The 24,398-nt window shown below is 43.4% G+C and overlaps 2 protein-coding genes across 2 annotated transcripts; both read left to right on the forward strand.

The window, feature by feature from the left end:
* The first annotated feature begins 381 nt into the window (after positions 1 to 381).
* Positions 382 to 1,813, forward strand: tex26 (testis expressed 26). The gene is given in 8 exon segments (XM_030109263.1): positions 382 to 462; positions 549 to 657; positions 659 to 694; positions 696 to 713; positions 812 to 968; positions 1,059 to 1,229; positions 1,327 to 1,488; positions 1,612 to 1,813. Coding segments are annotated over 8 exon segments (789 nt in total). The 5' UTR covers positions 382 to 454; the 3' UTR covers positions 1,740 to 1,813.
* A 542-nt stretch (positions 1,814 to 2,355) lies between these two features.
* On the forward strand, positions 2,356 to 23,653 carry wdr95 (WD40 repeat domain 95). Its single transcript, XM_030108707.1, has 29 exons — positions 2,356 to 2,423; positions 3,253 to 3,362; positions 4,563 to 4,586; positions 4,688 to 4,770; positions 4,857 to 4,940; positions 5,107 to 5,172; positions 5,687 to 5,917; positions 7,667 to 7,752; positions 7,852 to 7,944; positions 8,020 to 8,065; positions 8,156 to 8,202; positions 9,681 to 9,798; positions 9,944 to 10,013; positions 11,062 to 11,302; positions 11,410 to 11,515; positions 12,517 to 12,668; positions 12,924 to 13,026; positions 13,170 to 13,276; positions 14,019 to 14,098; positions 14,208 to 14,262; positions 14,349 to 14,394; positions 14,668 to 14,727; positions 19,628 to 19,790; positions 19,875 to 19,964; positions 20,071 to 20,129; positions 20,572 to 20,704; positions 20,790 to 20,829; positions 21,391 to 21,479; positions 23,473 to 23,653. Exons 1-29 carry the CDS (start codon positions 2,356 to 2,358, stop codon positions 23,640 to 23,642), a joined length of 2,820 nt encoding a protein of 939 aa, XP_029964567.1. The 3' UTR covers positions 23,643 to 23,653.
* Positions 23,654 to 24,398: the final 745 nt, after the last annotated feature.

The following is a 24,398-nucleotide window of genomic DNA, read 5'->3' on the forward strand; positions in this document are numbered from 1 at the left end:
CAAGTCATCCAGGCAATAAACTTTAATCTGGGAAGGATTTCAGCTCAGTGAACACGACTGTAACACAAGAGGGAGAAACGAAACAGGCATCTCCAATGGCAGCCAAAGGTAGGCTCAGACCAAACCTCTCCACAAGCTGTGTGGACTTTGGACATCTTTATTCACTTTTTCCGGCACATTTGTATCTGATTTTGTCGTGTTACATTCTGTGCTGTGGTGCCTCGAATAACATTGTATGTTTTGTTCAGTAGACCGAATGATGCTGTTGCATTGTTTAGACTGTAAGAGGTACATTTTAACAGTAAGTTTCACAGCACTGTGCTCTATCTATCTATCTATCTATCTATCTATCTATCTATCTATCTATCTACCTGTAGAGGGCTCACAGTGCTGGGATCCATATGAAACGTCTCACAGAAAGCATTTCGTCTACCGGCCAGACTCGTCTCCAGAGATGCTGCCGTAAGCTTCATTCATGCTTCGACAGTGAAGTTAAAAATAGGCGTGCAAACTGGTGTAACCGTGTGTGTTTGTTGGTGCCTGTGTAGGCGCCCTGCGTCAACATCAATTATAGACTCCTACTCACGGTCCGGACCTTTCGGTTCCACCGTGTACAACAGAGACTTTGGCTGGAGGCCAGCCTGTAGAGCTGAATGCAATCCGCACAGGAACAGCCTCGGGACACAGGAGGAACAAACCCGCACCCCAGCCAGGTCGGTCATGTTCAGCTTCGGTGCTGCTCCGGGGCTGAACGCCACGCTTGACCTCTCATCGTGTTTTGTGACCTTTAAATCAAGACATTTTCTTCAAGGCTTTCCTGATGTGGAGGCTGCCGAGGGACGCCGCGCCAGTCTTGCAGTATGTGGCGTCGCCTTGGAAATCTTCCCCCTCCGACCATGAAATCCATAAAGCCTTCACGGCGCAGTACTGCTCCACCTATAGATGGGACTTCTCAGGATCGCCTCCAGGTGGGGCGGGGTTGTTGGGTACTGTCCACACATTGAGCCAAGTCCTCATCAAACCGCTGTGATGTTTATCGTCTGAAACGTATTCATCAGGATATGACAACATGAACCAAACAGGAGGAAGAGCAGCGAACCTGCGGACCAGGCGACAGGTGTCGTTCCCTGCTGACACCGAGATGAAGGCCACGTATCGGGGCAGGAAGCAAAAACCTGAACTGCAGAACAGCAGCAGCACAGGTCCAACCCCACTCCGTCCCGGCATAGGTACTACACAACAAACAAACAAACAAACAAATAATGATGAGATAAAATACTGATAAATCAAGCTTTAGTATCTTCTAACTTTGCTCCATGTTTTTAGTCCCCACTGTTGTTCAGCGGCACATCCAAACGCAGCAGAAAGAGCCTGATCTGACAACCTACGAGCGCTTCTGTGGAAAGAGAGTCAGGAACGTCTCATCAGTGCTGAAGTCTCTGCTGCCTCAGGAGCTGCAGCAGCTCCACAGGATGTTACCGGAGGAGGGTGAGCGGCTCTGACATCCTCCTTCGCTTCAGCACGTGTGCAGCCTGCTCCTTGATTTACGTGTTGCCTGAAAAACTGAAGTTACTTTAAGTCTGATCTGATCTTTTCTTCATCTTCTTGCAGAAAAGGAGGCTGTGAAAATCATTTTGAGTAAGGATCCCAGCGATACAGAGAACCTGGAGAAGCTTCCAGCAGTGGCGTCCGCCTCTCGCTCTCCAGAGTACATATCAACTTGGCCCGGACCTGTTTGACCCCGGCTTCTTCATTTAGCAGTATGTTATTTGAGTGCTTCAAAGGACGCATAACTGAAAAACTATTTGTGATTGATCGATCTTAGTGTTGTTTTCCTCCTTCTGTTGTGATAATTAAACAGCTGTAATGAAAAAAGATTATTGTTTGCTTTTATGTTTCACCTCCGCCATCAGTCATTCTGTCTGCAGCTTGACAGTTTAAACTTTTAGCACTGGCTCAATGTCTTGTAGTCATTGGTTTAATCCACAAACTCTTTCAGTAAGTTTAGCCTTTTTTTTCATTCAGCTTCAGAGACAACAATAAAGTCTGCAACTGAGGCAGTTATTGAAATAACACTCCCAGTCCCAGGGTGATGTTCTGCTTGTTTGACTGAAGCCACAGAGCTGTTTGTCTCTACCCTGAGAGAGCCGGGTCTTGTTTGGAGTTTTGTAGTCTCGCTGTTAGTCTTGGTTTCTTGGTTACCGCAGGGCCACCTGCTCCGCTCAGGTGTAATGCTAGAGAGAGTGTCAGGTAGACGAGTGTGACATCTGTCTGATTACTGCGTGTTTGGAGTTTCTCACTGAGGAAATGTTCGGCGCCGAGGTCTGCTTTTCACACAACACGAGCAACTAAGTGATGCCGCTCTGCAAAAGGGTCCGCTCTTCTTCAGCGCCGGGAAGATTAGAAACCCAGCATGTGACCAGGTAGTTTGCTGCTGTTTTGCACGTCTTAGTCTGTTAAAACTACATGTTTTTGTTAAACGTTTTTCTGCTTCATTTGCCAATTTCATACAGTTTTATAGCAGAGATGTTGAGTGTCTTTTTTAGAGCTAATGTGCTGAAAAGTTTGGTCCTTGCATTGTCTAGCGGGTGTCATGTGTTCCTCTGTCTTCTTCACAAACCGCTTTGCCGTTGTCATGGTGCCTGAGCTGCCGTCTGTAGGCAGCAGCACACAGTAATTAGCCTGTAATGCAGGAAGTCAGGTCACCTGGGAATCACAATCACATTCCCCAGATTATCATGTGAGAACTGCACTGATGCTTCATGAGCCTGTAACAGGGGTGACCCTATACTTAAAAAACTCATTAATTCAATTAAATGACAAGAAATAACTGCTTCTGGACAGACTTTTAAACACTAGGCGATGTGAAATGTAAGCGATTACAGCCCTATACCTGCACAGGTGAATGGCTTCACTGATTTGTCAAATGTTTACTGTAAATAATAAAGAACTATTCAAATCCACTTCGCCTTCACAACCTCCTGGATGTGATGATACTTTTGCATAGGAGGGGCCATTCCTCATTCCTTCTGAAGTGCTTTGAGCAGAAGATAAAAAGTGTTTATCCTCATCCGTAGGTGGATGCAGGAACACGGTTGTCCTGAGGAAAGGATGTAATTTCGAAAAACTTAAAGCATTTATACTGATTTTACACACAAAATTATGCTTTTGTCTCCAATGGCAGGAACTTTCCTGCTTGTACCAAAGAACCAGGCATGTATTTGAGTTTCAGGACTTGTCACATCTTCCTAGCATCCTCTCTGAAACTGGATGGACGAAGGGAGCGGATCAAAGAGCCGCGAGTGTCGGGATGTCAGAGGGTGAAAGCAGACGACTCCTCGGCGCCGAGCCGGCGACTGGATGTCGGTGAAGACAACAAAGAGAGGCGGCCTGAGTGGCTGCTGCGAGAACTCCTGAAACAGAAGAGGGGAAGACACTCAGTCAGCCTGGGAGACGATCTTCACATCATGAGACAGCAGCAGCACTTCATCGATTCAGCACGCAGCCTCGAGGTACCCTCCTCACCGTCCCTCTGCAAATGTGATGATAGAGGAGTAAATCACAGAGCAGCTCTCCATCTCTCCATGCAACATCTGGATGCTTAATTGCTGTGAATTTTACCTCCCTCCCTGGGCCTGTCATTTACATAATTCCCACGTTCGGCCTGCAGATGTCACTAGAGAGCCGCAGAGCTGCCGGCTGACAGACCCCTTCTTCCCAAAGTGCTTTAACTCAGCTGCAGCTGAGGCATATCTCACCAGCAGCAGAATGAATGGGAGCTAATGCCAAAAATGCCATTTTAAATCAACTTGATGATCAATTTACTTGCAGGCTGACAGTGCAGCGGGCAGGACAATCCATCCCGCAGCCTGCGGACGGCCATGTTTCAGGCCAAAGTAAAACAAACACAGTTGCTGAGCCAACTATTGAAAGGTCCCCGGTACATTCAAATTCAAGCTTTCAAGCTGACAGGGATGATGGAATGATGCAGGAGGCTGGTGCAAATGCAGCGGCTCCAGTCTGCGAGCCTCAGTTTCAGACGTCAGTCACAGTCTCCTGCTTAATGTAATGAGGAGTGTGCCACCGCAGATTAGGCGGAACAGGCTCAGGAGTTCAAAGTTATGCATCTCTAATAAAGGGATTTGGAAACAGTCGAGGTTACGTGCACAGTTCTCGGTGCTTCCATCATTCTGACTGATTAAACAATTATCTCCCCAATTCAGCGGATACCTCGGGGAAGCCTCGCCTCCAGTTACATCCTCCAGGAATTATCCTGTTTATCCCCGTTATTTATTAATGATGGATCAAAGAGCCTCATGGATTCGGGACCAGTTGCTAGGAAACCGTGGAAAAATTGAAAAAAGAGGCCGTGAACATAAAGAGCACGGCCTGTCATCTGAACCGGGCCACGCGGCTCAGAGACATGTCTGAGGTGGTCACTATTAATGCTCATTAGCAGTGAGCTGTGAGGCCCTCGTTATGTGTGTGTCTTAATGCAAAGTTCCCTGTGAGACTCCAACACCGTTAACGTCTCCTCTCCCAACAACCATTTGTGTTTCTAGCACTCAGACTGTATGAACTGCCTGGTGAGTGGATTTGAGTGGACTTCCAGAAAAAAAATGGGAGGAATTTAATTGTGACTGTTTTGATGTGCCTTGTGCTGATGGATTCTGATAACCATGTTGACTCTCCAATGTTTCAACCTTCCACAATGAGATTGATGAGAAGATTTCCCTGGAGAATCTCCAGAAACTGAAGGATTCATTCCAGGTACCGTGTGAGTTTCGTCTTTAAAAGACAGCCTGACAGTTCACTTTACTCCTTTCTGTGATTTGACTGTATTTTTCTTCATAAAGGAATTTGAGACGGCTGGCTTGAAATGCATTGATGTGAAGGAATTTGGACGTATAGTGAAGAAGTGTTTGGGTTTCCCGAACACAGTAAGACAGCTCAACATTTCTTTTCGCAGCTTTCACTCTGATTCCATGATCTCCGTCTCATCAGCGTCTCACTTTTTGTCCCATCAAGGACAAGCTGTTGCAATTACCTGATTAATTCATAAGAACTGTCTTTGTTGCTTCTTCTTCTGTTCTTCCGATTTCACAGAGCAATGCACAGATTCAAGGATTATTTAAGAAGATTGATTATTCAGGCCAGGGGCGGATTTCATGGGTGAGATGAGATTCATATTTGTTTCATATTGGGCATCCAGCCTTTTTGTTCGTTGCCTTTGCTGTAGCATTCTCTTGTGTGTGTGTGTGTGCGTGCGCTCTGGGAATCTGCTATATGAAATACTCAGACCACCGTGAAATGCAGTAATGTTATTTTTATAACTGGAGGATTTGTGGTGCAAGGTTAACTGGAACTGACCTAAACTCAGTAATTTGGGCTGTTTCAGACACTCCAGTGCTGAGTGCAACGCACACTCACACATTTGTCTTGTCCAGACTCAAGGATGAGCAATCACTTAAACTCACAGACCGAATTTTATCATCATTTTCTTTGAAATGTTATTGCTTCCATGTTTTTAAAGCAGAAAAACCTGACTTCTCTATACATTTGTAATGGTTAAGCCTTTTTCAAGGTTTGCTTTTTTAATTTCAGAGTAACAGTGATCCTGCATGTGTTGCTAAAACTGTGATGAATCGGAGCATCACTGCTTCTAACACTCAGAAACGTGTTGCAGGCGGAGTTCTGCACTCACATGCTGCAGGAGTATAAAGAAAGGGAGGAAATCAAAAGGCGCCAGAGAGAAGTGGCCTTTATTCTGCCAGCCACGACGAACGCCTCGGGTCATGGCATTCCCATCGTCAACATCCACTCCTCCCATGACGGCAGCGCCGTAACGCTGAGAGAAGACGGCTTTGTTTGCCTTTGGAGTCCTCTGCTGAAGCCCCAGAGGACCAAGCACATGTTTGTATGTTTGCTGACCCATAAACACTCCGGTGCGTTCGATGCCTTGGACCACATGTGGAGGAGTCTGGAGACAGCTGTCATATTTCTGAAGGTTCTATCAAAATGTTTGACCTCTGTGGCAGAGAAGGCTGAAAATATGGAACAGATCAGTCACATCTGAACAGAGGAGCTGTTAATAGTGCAATAAGAAGAGAAAATGAATGGTTTCTGTGTCAAACACTAAGAAACAAATGTAGAATTAAAAAAAAGAGTAAGGAAAAAAATGATTGTGTGAGCATGCATCCGTTTTAGTTTGAATGCATTTCACCATTTTAACAAACAGGCTGTTTCAAGATGTCATGACTCTTTTAAAGTCAAAATTAAGAATTGCAAAAAATAATTAATTTGTGTGCTGGTAAAAAAAAAATCTGTTGGCCATATTTCTGTTCTCAGCATCTTTCCATCAGTGTGTTGGCTTCTGTGGTTGATGATGAAGTTGTTTGTCATCTCTATAGACTTTCACACGACCAGTTTATCAGCCGTTTGCTTTTGCTGTCATACAAATTCTCCCACCTGCGAAATGTGGCGATCTCAGCTGGTAACTGTGTGAGTTCCCTGCTTCATGAACTCAACATCAACTCCTGTACTCAGTTCTTCCAGCTTCCAGAATTCACAACGAGAAAGCAGAGGACACATCAACCATATGATTTTCTTATCAAGACAACCTCAGCATGGTTTAGCTATCTTCAACACGCTACCAGTAGTTAAGTGAAGAAAAGAAATATGATCACTGATTTAGTGAGTCTTCTTGCCACTGATCTGATGGGGGACCATCGGGTACACATGACTTATGCCTTTTTGTTTGAATTTCTGACAGAAGAAGCTGCTATTGGAGTCCCACCTTTTACAGTTCAGATTTCTATCCATTGCTCATAAGTTGACTTCGTTTTACATCTCTGTCTTAAAGATATGTTTAATAGTTTTGTCCTTATTGTTTTTTTTTTGTTGTTGTTTTTTTGTATTTATTCTTTTCATGAAGATTTTGTCCCAAAAAGTTCATACTCCAAGTTTTAACAACCTAATGGGTGTGAATGGATTTGTGTGTTTGCTAGCCTCACCAGTTAGTTAATAAAAGGCTTAAGTTTGATATTTAGCACACACAACTAGCAAGAGATACATATCTAATGAGACTCTAAGCGCTGGAGTTCATCTACAAAGAATTCGATGTTATCAGAGAAACAAGTAAAGTAAAGCAACTTTCTTACTTAAAAAATAGAGAAAGTTCCAGGAAAGCTCTTCATTTTCTAACGTGAAATAAAAACTAAATTGAGAGCTCAGTGAGTTTCCATCAGGTTGATTGCGTATTTTTCCTGATTGCAGAAATATCAAAATGTGTTTGTGTGTAAAACAGCAGAATACTGGCGTTTGTTTCCCTTTCAGAACTTCCTTAGTGCACTTAAGCCTAATGGCTCAAAAGATTTACAGCCCCAAAAAACAAAAAAACAAACTAATTTCCTCAGAGAAAGAGAAAGAGAGATGGGAATTTAATGTATTCAGAGATGTTTATTCTGCTCTGTTTATAGTGATTTGCTTTTCTAGTGTCTTTACAACAACACCTCTGATTCAGAAAGCAGAGCGAGTTGTGAATTTATCACAATAAAAGATCGATAAGGACGCTAACGTGCACACAGGCCCGTTTCATTACTTCGCACTTTCTTCACTTTCGTTTAAAGAGTGCGCTCATGAAATATGGCTGTGTTTATATTGACAGAACGAAGGACCGGCAAATCGAAAGTCAAAGTGGGCGAGTGATTTCACCGTGATGACCGAGTGCAACAGGCTGATGATTGGAACCGGGTAAAGAGAAATGTTAAGAAGCCCAGAGGATTACCCATTCGGGGCAGCGATTGCTCAATTAAACTGCAGGTTTCACAATGTGTCCTCGTTATCTTGCAGAGACAGAGAGATCCAGCTTTATGAGCTTTCCACTTTGGACCCTTATTGTCAGATCAATGCCCTCGACACAATACCTCTGACATTAAGCTACAGGTGAGCAGCGAAACAGCTTGTTCGCATCAGCTTTAAAATCCCCCAATAACGGTGGGAAAATGTTTCTGCCGGCAGCTACACGGGCCCCGACAGATGCTGTGTCCTGTACGGAGACGCCGAAGTACGTTTTGTGGTTCAGACCTGACATAGTTACAAAAAAAAAACAGAGGAAAAATATAAAGCGAGGTTAATTTCCATGTTTGTGTTGCAGGGATGTGTGGCCATCATTTTAATTTCCTCTGTCGGAGAGACCCTCAGGTAATATTACCTTCCTACATATCTGTAACACTTGGCTTTATTTTGTTTAATGTAATTCACTTAGGATTAGAAAACTTAGTAAGACACCATAAAGCTATTACACATCAGTACATTCTGTACAGTAACAGTCTGGTGGTTCTTTAAACTGATATTAGACTTTGATTTTGTGTTACTGGAGAAATCTCTGCGCCGGTGCTGAAGGAAACAACCGTTAACAGCCAATTAGATCTCAGGATGTTTCTTTTTCTGTTTGGTTTGTTTCCCTCCTAAAGCATGTTTTGGAGGACTGAAGAACTTCAAAGACTGTTTTCTTGGAGTGAAATACATTTACAATGTATTCAAGTGATGTTTGAGCCAAATAACAGCAATTTCATTCTAAAAAAAAGGCCTAATAAAGCTGATTTTTTACAATAACTGTGAGATTGTTACACAGGAGCTTTATTAAATGCATATTCTTGTAAAAGATTAAGTCCATATCAAATCTTTGGTTTTCATCCAGACAATAACTGAGCAAGATGAAAACCATTATTTTCTTTCTCTAGTTTCTCTTTGTAAAGGTCAAGGTTTATTTTTGGACGATCATCCTCAGCTGTTGATTCATATCTGCAACAGGCTGCTGCTCCTCGTACACGCTCATGTTTCATCTGTAATCTGCAATAGAACGTTGAAGACGATGCTGAGACAATGTGTGGTCTCCTTATAGCACCTGTTATTGCTAAAAGCTAGTTTACTTGGACTGGGAGCCTTGTTTTCTGTGTTTCATTGGCTATATTGTCATTTTTTTGAAATGCCTGAGTCACTCTTGTCACTCCTTCTGTTGGTGATTTTCATGGGCAGAGATTCGAGGCCAGGAGGGCATCATGTGGGGGTTTTCTGAGGGTAGCATCTCTGCTTTCTGCAGATGTTGTTGATTTCCAGCACAAAATCAGTCGGTTTTAATAAAAACATTCAGGCCATGACAGAACGAACACTGACAGGTGATGTGAGTAACACTGATGGGGGCTCCGGTGAATTAGGAACCAAGTGAGGATTCTGTTCTCAAGTTTAATCAAGCTACGAGTTGAAAATTGGCAATTTGAAGGATCTGAGTGACGCTGAAAAGAGCGCAGTTGTGATGGAGTGACAATCCAATCACAGCGTTGTCCTGCAGAGGTTAGTGGATGTTTTGGCTGCAAAATATCAACCGACCCAAGCCGGTGATATTCTGGCTGATTGGTGTGTCCTTCATCCGGAGTATTGCATCTCGTTATGCTCCATCTTCAGCTGAATCTTTCCCTGTGTTCAGAATGAATCAGAGTTTAACTCACGGCATGTCTCCGGCAGTATTATCCTCAGGAGCGAAGCATGGCCACATGGCCGCTCCTGCCAGTCCTAGAAGTGATATGCAGCGTTCATTTGTGTGTATGTGAGGCTGTGTGTTTGATAGAAGCGCCATCAGGATCAAACGTGACTGCACATCCCCTTCTCTGTTTCTATAGATTATGGAATAAACTGCCCAGGATTGACAACATGCCCAGCATAGCCATGGAGAACGCAGTGCTGTCTCCCAACGTGACATTTATCCGGTGGAAGGTTCATCATGACTGGGTGACTCAGGTGACATTTTACATTTATGTACAATCCCCCCAGAGAGAGACGAGATTAAAGCTCAGGGAAGTGACAACTTAAAACAGACACTGTTCAAAGTCGTGACATTTTGAATTATTAAGTCTGAAACACAAACCCTTCTCTCTGAATTCAGGTGAAATACGTTCACAGTCTTCAGGCCGTTGTTTCCTCGTCCAATGAAGAATCTTCTTCGGTCGTTATAGGTAATGTCAGGTTTCTCTGTGGCTTTGTGTTTTGCTTTGTTTATTTGCATCATGACTAATGAGCTGAGTTGTGCTCTGTTGGAATCTGGACTTTAATACTTCACAAGAGGATTCCTCCGACTGTCAGGCTGCATTGTTTGGAAATAAAAGTGTTTTTCACATTTTTTATCCAGTTTGCTTTATATCAGGATGGAATGGTCATATTCTTTCATTGAGGATACATAAATATAGAATAATTTCCTCAACTGACTTTTGTTTGGAAAACGTATGAAATCTTTTCAAATCCAGATTTATTTTCCAATATATGTGATAATTCCCTTCCCTCTATCAATGTGTCCGATTCTATATATTTTTTTGTGCCCATTTGGGCTCAGAGCTCAGTTAAACTCACTCCCTGGTGATCAAAAGCAAACCAGCTGGTCATGCTTGTTTAAACAGTGTCTAAAGCTTAAAAAACCCTCAGCGAAATAGTCCTGTTTGTGAGATGTATTATTTTCAGTAAATAACCCAGAAAATAAGCAGGATCATGTATCTAACCAGCCATTTTTACACGTGTTAAACTCAACACCAACTACTTACCAAACACCGAAATCCATGTTTCAACAACCTGCTACAGTTCGGATCTTCTGTTTCTCACACATGTATGTAACAAATGAAATGAAAGGCTTAATAGGTTATGTTAATATAGAAGTAGAGGCTCAGTTTTCCAGGCTAACTTGGTTTTTAATGAAACAAAAGAATGAGTCATCCCTCAGAATGGAGGTAGAAAAGCATCAACTCCCGTCACTTTACAGTGTGGCTGTGGAGCATTAGGCGGCGGCGTTGTGGAGCCGTGAGGAATGACTCACGATGACTCATCGATCACAAATTCACCAATCAATGCCAGCATGTGTGTGCGTGATCACCGCGTACGTGGGCATGTCCACTTGCCAGCTCCGGTCATTTATTCTGATAATGACTTACCGTTGCTCTGAAAACCATGTTTTGATCGATGCCCGCACGCCTCCTCCGGTAATGAACTACATTTTGGTTTTTTTTCTTTCTGGAGGCTGCCTGCTGCCTCTAACGGACGCCGAACAGCAGCTGATCGAGATCAGAGAGGCCTGCTACGAAGGCAAATCCAAAAAGATCCAGCTCAGCTGGACGCCGCAGGTCCGGCCGTCATGTGATCAGAAGGTCTTCAGCGTGTTCAAAGGGGTCAGGACCTTTGACGTTTGTCAGAAACACGGCTTGCTGGTCACTGGAGGCATGGACAAGCTCATACGCCTGTGGAACCCACATTTCTCTGGGTGAGGAACCGGAGTTCAGCCAGTTTTTTCTTTATATCACGTCCCGCTGAATTAAAAAGCCTCTTTCACTACATCCTGATTCTTCTCCTTTTTTTTCGTTTTTATAGGAAAGCGACTGGCATTTTGAAAGGCCACTGTGCTCCCATCCTCTTCCTCTCCATCTCCTCAGAGGACAGTCGGATCTTCTCTGTCTCCATAGACAACACAGTGAAAGTGATTCACGACTCCTTCATTATTCTTTACGTTTATATGAGTACGATTTATCAACGCTCATCACTTCCTAATCTGAAATGTGGTTTTCAAGTGATCCAGCATAGTTTGAACGCGATGCACCAACTGCAGCGCTTCTCTCTTCAGTAGGTGCTGTGGTGCTGTAGGTTCAGTATGAGCCCAATTACTGGACGGTGGGTGACCCCCTCCTTATTTTTATATGTGTAGCTATCAGCCTCACTGGGCCTCACCTTTTATACCTTTTATAGCCAATCCAGTGTTGAATTAATTAGATGGGAGCTGTATTTCTCCATTATAACTTTTTTTGAAATACAGGGCTTAAGCCAGACTCAAAATGAACATACATTTATCTAATGTTGGAGAATGTTTATATGCAATTGAACAAATGGTTTTTAATCATTTGCATAGTATTACATTTTGTTTTATTAACATTTTATCAGTCCTGACTTGTCGTGAATGAGGAAAAAAATGACAGTTAAATGTTTGCTCCATCACTGCATTTTAACAGGGAAATTACACCTTTGAATCACAAAACCTAATATAAGCATAGAAAACCTGGCACGTCTCACAATCTTTGATGTTTTCAACTTAGAAATATGAACTTGTGGCATCACATCTGATCAAAATCACTTCGCTCAGAAACTTTTCAATTGCACACCCCTCAAATAAGTCTGGATTAATTGAATATAACACTGCAAAGTTGGAGAATGCTCAGGATGTTTTGGGTAAATTGAAAAGTTAAAAGTGCAGATGTTAAAAGAAACCATCAGAGATAATAGAAATGTAGTCAAATTTTAGGATAAAGTAAAAACATCGAGGGGTGATCGGTTTTGGTGCAGAGGAATGCTCAAGGATTTTTTTTTTTTTTTGGTAAAAACAGTCCAGTATTATAACACAGCACTGAATAAGTGTTTCTGCTACTTGGTAAGGAAGAATTTGGATTTTTTTTTTCCTCCTTTGCCTTTAATGTCGTCTCATTTCAGATTTGGGACGTTGAGGATCAGTGCTGCCTGTTTACAGCGGAGCCCAAAGCGAGCGGGATCCACGGTGAAATATCTGCGTGCCGCTACTCCGCCGCCGTGAAGTCCCTTTACGTGTCAGCAGACGACATGGCGGTGCTCGCCCTCAAGTTGAGGTTGGCTTGAAATCAAACACACAAGGAGCATATTTTGAATAAATATGAACTAATTTAAGGGCGATGCTTGTGAGATTTAAAAAAAAAAAAAAAAAAAAAATAGACAGCCTATGATTCAGAAAATTTCCTGTTCAGGGATTTTTTGCCCCACTTTCACTTTAAAGTCTTGGAGATTTTTAAGATTTACTGTCTGCCGTGGTTGGCTTACAGCTCCTTCATTTTAATCTCCCTTTATTTATCCTTTCTGCCTGTCAGTCCACGGCTTCACAGCCGTCTGACTGTCTCTCATAATGAGGCTGTAACGTGCTGCGGCTTCAGTCAGGAGTTTCGTCAGGTCGTCAGCTGCACCGAGGGCTCGGTGAGTATACTGCAAAAATGACAATCAGCACAACGCTTCCCGCAGAAATGAGTCCAATCTGTGTAAAAACAGGTGCATCAGTATCACATGAGACATAAAACTTACGAGCTGGTTAATTAGCTCCAACGGTTTTCTGGTTTTAGGTGGTGAAAGTGTGGGATTTTGACTCTGGGCGTCAGGTGTTTGAGTTCGGTGGCTCCAAGGACCTGGCCCCCATCACATGTGTGACCTTTGACCCCAAAGGGAGGAGGTATTTTAGATCCATCCATCCATCTTTACAGGACAGAGCCGGTTTAAGATTAATGTGCTGGTGGTGTACTCCAGTGGCTCGTCGTCTGGTTACAACCGACGCCGTTTTCCAAAGTAAAACCAAAGCAATGAGCCGAATGAAGCTTCAGTGAATGTAACCGTGAGACTAATTTCACAAAAGCCATCAGTTATTAAGGTGTCACCTCAAAAAGTAGATGAATTACAGCCTTAAATGTCTTTACAACTCATTATTTCCAACTCTGGGTTTATGTCGAAGCGCTCAGTGAAACATGAAGTAGTTCAATAAAAGGACTCCTCTTCACAGTTATGTAACGTATTTAGCCCGGGGTGGAATAAATGCTTGGAATTTGTTCTCAAGTGCTATTGTTACATGAGTTGAATTGTCATCCAAGTGCTTTTGTTAAACATGCACTGACAGTCATTGGCCTGAAAAGGTACTCCGTGCAACCGGTGGGCGTTTCACTGCTTTTCCAATAGAAAACCTCCCTTTAATCTGCTCTGCATATTATATCTACGTTCAAAGCGCGGTAAACTATGAAGGAAGCATTTGTTTTGGAAACAAATGTAGATTGAAAAGAATAAATTGTCTAGGGAAAAAGTAGAACTGTACTGGCTGCAACTGCTCAGTGCAATATGGCGTTCGTGTGTGTGTGTGTGTGTGTGTGTGTGTGTGTGTGTGTGTGTGTGTGTGTGTGTGTGTGTGTGTGTGTGTGTGTCTGCAGACTCATCACAGGAGGAACAGACGGATGCTTGAAGATCTGGAACTCTAACAACGGTCTGTGCTTGAAGACATTAAAAAGAGGTCCGTACTGCAATTCATTTCTCGAAATGAATAAAAAAAAAAGTTAGGAATCACAAATTTTCAATTAAACATGGAAAAACGACAGACTTTTAGTTTTTTCTTGCTGCAGATGGTGAAAGCCATGAGGTGTGCGACTGCGCCTTTCTGAAAGTTCAGAGGAAGTGGTGAGTTGCGATGTGATATTTGGCAAGTGTTGTTGGCTCAGAATAAATCTGAATCCACGCTGAGCTCGTGCAATTTGTGTCTGCAGCTTTGTGATGTCTGTCGGGAGGAGCCGGAGGATTGACATTTACTCAGTGAGTACAAAGGAAATGACTGAATTCAAGGTATTATTTTGCCGCCCGTGTTTGAGAAATCCCTTTCAAATTATCCCTCCAATTTCTGCCCCCTTCCATCATATTCTGTCCCATTTGCATCCGGATATTGTTGTCGCCAGCTGAAGTCAGATTGAAATAGGAAAAAGAAGCAGCCCGACGCCGCATGTTATCTGTTTTGAAATTGATTATCAAGGCAGACAACTGAGGGAAGGCCGCGCATATGTGAGGGCTGTTTTTGCTGCATTTCCTCAGGACGTACCGGAGGATCTCCACCATGTCCAGAGGCCGCTTCCCTCCTGGCAAGACGATGTGGTGATTATTAAGAGAAAACTCACAAATGGAGTTTAACTCTGGTTTAAAAGGCAAAGCAGCTGAAGTGCGGCCGCTGAGACTGTGTGGGATTTGTTTTGTTCGCCGTAGCTGACGACCACAGAAACACTGGGTGGACTCAGTCGTTATTCTTTCATTAAAAACCAGCAGCTTTCTGCGCTGAGAGGGACACAAAGACGAAGAGCGCCCGTCTGACAGGAGCTCGATGCTTGATCAAAAGCACATCAGTCTCAGGAATGCTCTCGCTCTGCAATTATATTAATAGCCTGCGAATCAGTTTACAATGACTTTTGTTAAAAACTGTTGCCTTCTTTTTTAAAAAAAAATCAGCTGAGCTACTCTGCATCTTGCACTATTTGGATCATATTGCACACATAAAACCTATAAATGACAAACAGGAAAATACACACATCTGTTCTCACAGCAATACAGATTTAGAGTCATAAATACAACAGCTGTAGACTGAGTTTTTCACTGTCTCATTAAATAGTAACAATATATAATTGGTGTTTTTCTTTATAAAACAATAAATAGAGGGTTTAATTCCTATTTTTTAACAGGACTATGAGGAAAATTATCCTACAATTAATCAGTATCGCTGACCTGTGCAATTCAATACCTCCAGTCCTAACACCGAATGCTGCCATTGACTTTTCATGTGTCTGTACACACACACACACACACACACACACACACACACACACACACACACAGAATTTCTTTCTGTGTGACAGCTCGTTCTTTTGTGCTCTCCTGTAATAATGTACCAATCCCCAAATCCCATCTTGTGCCTTCGTTTTTCGTTGAATTCCAGTAGCATTCAAATGACTTTTCCACTGAACGTGTCGCTTCAGGTCGTCCCACTTCCCTCCATTCCACACGTTTTCCCTCCGAAAACTGGCTTGCTGCTTTAGCTTCGCAGCATGGGTTTCAGAGAAACCCTTTCTCACTCAGGAAAGAAGAAAAAAAATCTCAAAGTTTCACCTCTGGTTCTTCTGTTCATTTGTACTCCAGAAGCCGTTCCATCTCTAAAGAACCTCATTTCTTCTTTACTTTTGCTTAGAGAGTTGACGTGTTTCTGCCCGTTTCTTTCACCATAATGAGGAGTTAGCTTAGCAGCATTTACCTCTCTCACAGCAAAAGTCACTTACACAGCATGAGTGGATCAACTGAGATTAGTGGGAGGAAGATGCTCTAAATAAACATGTGTGTCCACTGACGATGAGAAGAAGCAGGAATGAAACAACTAGGAAAAGTCATAACTGTTGCAGACATAAGTTCTAAATGAGCAAATGTTGTGAAAGGTGCTGTGAATGGCTTCATTTTAAATGTTTAAATCTAATTTTGATGACCTCAGAGAAGGTAAAGTCCCTTCAAAACGTTGGGAACAACCATCCTGAGGTCTCCTGAGTGCTTTTTCCTCTCTGTCCTTTGGGATCACATTGATCTCTTTGTTTATAACTCTGTCTGCAGGATGAAGTGCTCCAACAGACTGGAGCTGCTATACTTTTACTTAACTAAATGAACAGAATACTTTCCCCTCTTCTGTATTTAAAATGAACTGCCGGGCGCCTTTTGGCTCACGTCTCATCTTTTTATATCAGCAGTGTGTTAGCAGGACAGTAAACCACAGCACGGTGCTCTGAGCCGTCGCAGTCTAACTGAGCTTTATGCGGCCGGGATGCAGAGAGGCGGCTGTCCGGGGCTCTTCCTCGGTCTCCACTGCGTCTGTAAAGGACTGAGCTCGGCTCGTGTTCGTGTTGCTCGGACACACAGAGGACGCTGCTCTTGTAAGAAGGTCCTGAGAATCATTTTTGCTGACTTTCTGAAAAGCTCATTGAGGTGGGTAACAAAGCTTCCCTGATCTCTGACCCGCTGCGCAGCATCGCCTGAAGGAAGATTTTTACCTGAAGCTGCAAGACTCCCCCGTTTCACCGCCGTTCCTCTTTCTTCTTTCATTTCTCTCAGTTTGGGAAACTCAATTTTTTTGAATTATTCATAGTTTCCTTCAATAGCTGTCCACATTTTTGACATAATCTAATGGCTTTGTAGTGAAATATGGTCTAATTATCAGTGACAGGTAATCTGATTATGCATGGATCGGGGCTGATGTCCTCACGTTGACTTTTTCAGCCAAAGCTTGGGTGCAGTGAAGCTCGGACCTGCCTGTAGAGCTGTAGTTTATGGCAGGTTCTGCTCCACAGAGCTTTTACTGGAGTGTGAGGATGCTTTATGATTGATTCAGCCGGGGACACGAGGAGGTGTGCACACCTCACGGGATTATCTCACTATTGATATATTTCCTGCTCATGCTTTTGTGCTCACACAACATGATTTAAGGATTACGATACAAAAAGCCCAGAAAGTCCTCTGAAATGTCACAGCTTTAAAACTCAGGCTGGATTCGATCACTGCAGACACATTCAGTATTATTTTACTGTTACTTTGTAATGTTCATTTGAAGTGATCGTCAGTCAGTTCTGGTTACAGTGGGAGTTACAGTGGGAGGTTTTCTTTTGAACGGCCACCTGTGTGGCTGAACAACGCTCCAGTGTCAGCAGCTCTGCCGGATTGTGTTGGGGCGCCGGGAGCTGAATGTTAATGCCGCCATGCTGACGGCGTTAACCTGCTCATGTTCAGCCGGTGCCCACTGGGCTCAACATCAATTCACCCTGCGAGCAAATACTCATTACAAAGTATTTAACAGTGAACACAAACTGTACATAAGTCTGATCCGGAAACATTTCTGGGGGACCTGGTTTCAAAATAATATGGTCTGACTGTAACACTAAAAGGGGACTTGTTACTGTCACGACCGGCATTTTTGATATAATAGTAAAATAATATCATATAATATTGGCAGGGATTTAATATGATAATGACTGATTTCTTTTTAAATCACACTGAGAGGATATTTTCTGATGTGCCAGTCATTATTGTGCGGCAGGCCAACAGCGGCACCTGTGCCTGATGTTGAGATATTTGCATAATAAAACAAAGGTTTCAAGAACTAAACGTTCATTCAGTATTACAGATAAAGCCAGAGTTCATTTAACTGTCTGAAAAAAAAAACATTAGGTAGCTTCATTGTCCGTTTTCACCTGTGTGTGGCGTTCATGCTCTCTGAGGCAGCGGGACACGACTCATGTTGAGCTCCAGGGTGGAAAACAGGTTCCCACCTCTGCTGTGTGATCCACTGGATGGAGACCTCTTTCACTGTGGCGGGTGGCTGTATTCACCCCCGACGGAGGCCATTATCGGAGCAGAAAGAGAAGAAAAGTGACCCCTCTGATTATCTACAGAAGGCTCTTCCGCAACTGTTTTTCATTAACGGCCTACAGGCAGAAGATCAGTCAGTTGTTTTATTTGCACTGCTCTTCTTGCTCCCAGTCTTTATTCAGCGCCTCCAGATGGTCAGTGTTTTGTTGCATCTCATTAAATTTTAAAAACTTGACCCCCATTCAGCTAAATATTCCACTTTGGCTCTGAATACAGTACAATATAAGTTCAAACCGCCATCTGCTTGGCCCGGATTGGTCGGCGGTGGTGAACGGCGGCTCGCGTTGGCAGCAGGTCTTCTTGTTGAGTTCAGTGAGACATAAAGACCGAGATGAACCACTCTGGATCAGTGTGAAGTGCAGCGGCGGGAATAATGTTTGGCTTGTCTGCTTGCTCAGGGCTTTGACATCAGATCAGCTGCTAATCCATGTGCGACACACTCAGCGGGAATATTTTAAGCAAAATCAAGACTTCAGTGAAAACTCTTTGACATTCAGACATGGCTTAAAATATTTTCCAGCCAGATTCCCCCTCGGCTGCTTTGGTTTCCGTCATTTTTCATTTACGGGAAGTTTTTGGTTACCAGAAGGCGACCTTTTCAAGACAATCACTTTCTCGGGGAGATGCACACACTCCTTTTCTAATTTCGGAGTTGATAAGGTTAAATAAATAGTCTGACAGTGTGCTCATTGGCTTCCTTGTCGAGCTAAATGGAAAGATTGATTTTCCTCTCAAAAGTAAAGTCAATAATGATTTTCCATTTAACTCCCAGGTGCAAACTTAGAGAATCAGAGGTGGAGGGAAGGCGGAGGATTTGCAATCAAATACCGGTACATCTACATGGATTTGAGGTGAAATGAAGACTTTCTGACTCTGTTTCCCTCCAACAACAACGTAAATGTCAGCGATCGTGCTCTAAACATGTATCCTGCTCAAAATAAAATAATCTTCTGAGCATTGACTGCTGCAGATTTACTATCTTATCTTCACACTCTGCTCTGAATGAAGCTCAAATCCCTTCTGGTCTTTTCTGATCTTCGTGCTTGCTCTGGATTCACAGACTCTTTTCATCTCCTCACCTGAGTTACTTTACTTTATGCTGATTGGTCAGACGTTGCCAATCATGACTGCAGCAACCTGCTTCTTCACGCCACAGGAGGCCGTTTTTAGGCGAGCCAGCTCCAGAAGGGAGCCAGAGGTGAAGCCTCCACAAAGCTCCTTCAAAAGAAAAAACCCTAAAGCCGGTTTACAGTCCTTATTTTTGGCTCCGGGCCCGAGCTGGTTTAGTGGGAAACTGAAGATTGGAGGCTAATCTTGGCTCCGGCACTGAGCAAAGCCGGGAATTTGCCAGTCAAAGAAGGGAAAACCTGTTTCCGTTCACATGTGCTTCCTGAACAAAGCTTGGGACGGCGTTTGCAAGGTGTTGTGCACATGTTACCGTGATTTACTCATAAAAAGAACAGCTGGACAGTACGGGAGGTTCTTCATTGTGAGCAGCTCTAAATGATAAACTTAAACAAATCCCAGCAGTTCCACTGAGCTGCAGAGTGTCTGTTAGGCGTTGTTTAGCGTGAGGTGATGCTCACATGCCGTGTCTCTTCAGAGAAACGGGCATCGGGAGGACGTCCTGTGTGTGGCGCAGTGTCCGCCCTCTCTCCTGGCCACTGGCGCCTACGACGGGGAGATTATCGTGTGGAACGTGGTTTCTGGACGTGTCCAGTGTCGCTTCGGCAGCCGCCACTCATCCCAGCGTCGGGATGTGGAAGGTGACGGTGAATCTGGGACAGAAACGAGAACCAAATGTGATCAAATCGCCTGTGATTATTCACCGCTTTCTGTGTTTCTCACAGATCTGGATACCAGTGTCCCAAGTCTAATTTTTGTAAAAAACCTGCAGGAGTTTTCCTCGACGCCAGGCCTGCTGTCGTCTGGGTCCGCAGGTCGGTGTGATGAACTCTGCTAATTACTGCGCATGATTGCACTTCTCAACCTCCCCTGGTGAATTTCTGAAAAGCACTAATTGTGTGGGTTTTTTGTCTTTTAAAGGTTGTTTAAACCTCTGGAGTGTGCTTGGTGGAGGAAAGTTTGTGAGCAGCTTCAGAGCAGTGAGATATTTCACTTTGCTACAGTTTTTATTTTCCGCCCTTAGCGATCAGAGAATCCTTTTCCCCGTCTCTAAAAGTGCTGAATTAGTAAAAAGCTCATTTACAGTGTAGAGTTTATTTGCTTAGCTTCAGTTTTTTGTTCTTTTTTTGCATTAAGAGCTGGCAGACACCTTCCTTACAGCCAGATAATGCAAAGCAGAGATTTTTACATTTGGGAAATGGGTGAACATGAGGGCACCTGAGCAAATTCTCCCAAAAAATTAAACTGTTCAAGTCCTGACACATGTATTCAAGCAGAATTTCGCTTTTATAATGACAAATATTTAAAAGAAATATCATGTATGAAATCCTCATAATGACTGTATTAATTAATTAATGCAGACTGTAAATAACTGCTACTTATCTGCCTGTGTTACTGATAATGACTCTAACTTTGTTTCAGTCTAAATTCCAGCAGAAGATAACTAAACTGGCCCGAGCGGACCAGAATGCTCTGCTGTACGCTGCTGACAGAATCGGTTACATTTACGTTTACAGCACAGACAACTTCACCTCTGACAGAAAGCCACTAAGAGGTGAGCAACACATGAAGACGAGACGTTTATCAGAATCTTGTCAGAGTGTTTGACATGTTTGTTTTCTCTTTTTACTCTTATTTAGCTGAAAACTTCTGGCGGGCCCACACCAGTACGGTCACTGGGTAGGTCAATTCAAATATACACACACACATATTTTTCATTTAAATATTGTGGATTTGCTGTTTGTTTTTATGTTATCAACATCAACAGATCCGTGTTCAGAGGACTTATTCACTTTGTTCCGTTTAGTTTTTAATGTGTTTGACTCACAGTGATGCTGGATCAGCGGAAGAATGTTTGTTTCAGACATACGACGACGGGTTCTTCTTGTAAATCTTTGCTTGATGCTGGTTTGAGAGGTGTAGCCTAACAGAACGGTCGCTGTGTCCTCAACTCAGTCAAGTACTTTAAATTCTCAGTGGTTACATCCTCAGTAAATCCAGTCATTCACAGTCTGAGGTGCCAGCAGCAGCACAAACTTCCCTCTGCTCCGACATAAAGAGTGTTGCTGCTGAGTGTGTGTGTGAGTGTGTGTGTGTGTGTGTGTGTGTGATAAGGTCTCAGAGACGATCAGCGGAGGTGAGATGCGGCCCGGGGTGTATCTGCCATCAGACGTACTAACACAGTGATCCGTCACAAATGCCTTCTCCCATTTCATTCCTCGCCTCCTCATTCTGGTCCAGCCTGCAGATCGTTGACAGTGATCAAGTGGTGCTAACCTCATCAGCCGACTGCACGGTGCGCCTCTGGAGCGCACGAGGCAAATTCATAGGTGGGTGTCGCTCTGCATTCGTCAATGCCTTTCCTGTAGTATTTAAAGTCCACTTAAGCGGCTTTAATGTTAATTTATTCAGTGTGACTGGCATGGCTGGATTGGCTCAATAAAAAGTGAGCAGAAGATGTCAGCGTCAAGTACCCTTCAGCTGCAGGGCGGACTGCTTAGAGTGCCAGGACAGAGTGAATAAGTACTGCTACTCTACCTGGAAGGTTCGTTCATCCTGATCTGAGCAGCAGCAAGCGGCCATTACTTACCTTTTATTTACTGAAAAAGCAGCACTTCATTACCTCGGTTCTCCTGAAAACAACGTGAAAGATGTCAGAGTGGAAGTAGCATTAACATGTTCTCACCAGTTGGTAGTTTGTCCTGATTAAATTTATCTGTGGCTGCTCAAAAAATGACATATGAAATATAAAAACAGATCAATTCTTGAGTTCTTTCATGTGTTTGAGCAGCTGCTTACCTCCTGTGAAAGAGCATCTTCCGCCTGAACTGAATGAGTGGATCAGTCTTAAAACAGTGTCGACAGCTCAGCTCGTGAGGTACAGCAGGATTTCAGCAATATGAGCATGTGAACTTCATCCCGACGATGAAAAAGATCAAGACTTTCCTGTAACTGCAGGAAAAGTGCTGCACCAGCAGTGATTAAGCAAAACACGCCATAAACTCTAAGGTGAGGGGGGAAACTCAGCAGACCGCATTACTATTGGACTCTCCATGTTCTCTCAGTTGTGTTTCAAGCAAAAAAAAAAAAAAAAAAACAACCCAAAACCAGAGACAAGCAAACACATATTCACGTGTGTTTGAAATTTAGTGCTTGGATTCTGCATAATCATCTTGAAATCACATTCCCATACAATTAAATTGCACTTTTGCTGGTGATTTACTGAGATTAACACTGTGGGAGAGACGATGCCAAACAGGAGCTTTATTTAAATGAGGTTTTCAGGTGAGGCTGTGAACAGGAATCATTTGCTGGAAACTATCGCTTTCAGTCAACATGGAGTGAATGTTCCAGCAAATAAATGTCAAATTGGGCAAAATAAAAATGTCATTTTCGGTACAACACAGAAAATGTCTTGGATTAGAGTTCACAGATAAAAGTCCTGGTGAGCCAGCTGAGGAAATGCGTTTCACCACAGTAACAGCAGCTCCTCAGGCCGACTGGTGTTTGTAAATCAGCTCAGGCTTCAGCAGAAATCAACCCTAAAACGGCAAAAACTTTTTCAGACGTAGGAAATCTGTTCCCAGTATTCCTTTTTTTTTAAATCAAGCCCTGAGAATATAAATTATCAAAAAGAAAAATAGCCTCAAAATGCATGTTTCTGGACTGTGACTCCAGAGTAGCTGGAAAATTGAAAAGCCTCAAACTGTTTTTACTCTCACGTCACCACCACGAGGCTGTCCTAAGTGTCACTGTTCATTTTTCACTTTAGAAAAACTGAATGAGGAGGATTGTTTCCAATATTTCACTAACAGCACTGAAGAGCCAGAACATCATGACTAATTATGGGATATTCAATAATCTGTGTTTAAAATGATGTTAGCCGTGGAAGAGGATGTTTTATGCAGCAGCCTCTTTGAAGGAAGACGTGGAAATAAACAGACTCAAGCAGCCTTCAGTTTTTCACGTTTGTGCGGCGCCCCAACTCTCGTGTCTCCTCCTGAAAATTCGATGAATGTTCCCCCGTGAAAGGCCACTTTCATCCTCACCTCCTGACGGAACAGCCGCAGCAGAAATGACAGTGAGAGTGTCATGTATCAAATAGATTTATAAAAGTATGGATTTAAAGGCTTAATTTTTCCCGGGGCCTGCAGGAGGTGTGCAGCGCAGCAGGGCGCCGCTGTGGAGAAATGATTTCAAATAGATTCAGACATTGTGACATTTTCAGAAGCCTCACTTTTGACTGTGTCACATTTGCTCAGCGCCATGCTGTGCAATCTGGCAAAAACACTGAAATAGGGGATTTTGGTCTGTTACCCACAGGGACCTTCGGGCAGCAGGAGCGCTGGAGCGTCCACCTCCCGTCCTCCTGGATGCATCCCGCCGTACCGTTCGAGGTTCTGATTGATCCCCTGAGTTTGCCAGATCACGAAATGCTGAATGTAAAAACACGCCGCCGTGAAGCCATCAATCCTGACAAGGACTCGGGCTGATGGAGGGGAATTAAAGGTGAGCTGCGTTATTTCATTAATAATTATCCGAGCTGATACAGAGCCTTTCTCTCTCCCTGTCTCTCTGCTCCCACCGTGAATCTCCTCCAACAATCTATCAGTGACACACACTCTGAGAGAGATTAAAAAGCACATATTACCCAGAGGAATATACGACCGGGTGCCGCTCAGTTATAATGATTTTTGCAGCCGAGAGTACTGTACGTCTGCGACGCCAGTCTCACGCCAGACTCGACTTAACAAGTGAGGGATTTATATTTAGAGTCCCTTCTTTTGCATTTCAGACGGTGACGAAGTTGTCAGGCATACTAACAAGCTATTGAACCGCTGCTGCCGCGGCTGAGGAGCCACCAGGCAGCAGCGAGCCACCCGACCGCTCCCTCCGTGCTATTGATCCCTTCATAAACAGCACCGAGGAACTGGAGTCAACCCAACGAGATGAAACGGGATCGATCCAGATGATAGGAAACAAGGTCATCCCGGCGTCCACTCCTTTGAACACTGCCATCCTTGGAAATTAAACCTAATTAGATCAGATCGTTTTATACTTAACCGTGCTTTTCAGTGGAATTAATTGTTGTCAGTGGTTTGTGAAGTGAGTTCACCAAAGAGCTTCACCCTGAAAATATATGGAAAAGCAGAATTTAAACACTCTGTTGCTGTTTTTAGGATTAGTTTAAAGAAAAAACTGCAAAAATGTTATTTACGTGTCGAATAAAACTGTTGGACACTATAAAA

The sequence above is a fragment of the Salarias fasciatus genome, chromosome 14 (genome assembly GCF_902148845.1).
Source record: "Salarias fasciatus chromosome 14, fSalaFa1.1, whole genome shotgun sequence".
Classification (NCBI taxonomy): domain Eukaryota; kingdom Metazoa; phylum Chordata; class Actinopteri; order Blenniiformes; family Blenniidae; genus Salarias; species Salarias fasciatus.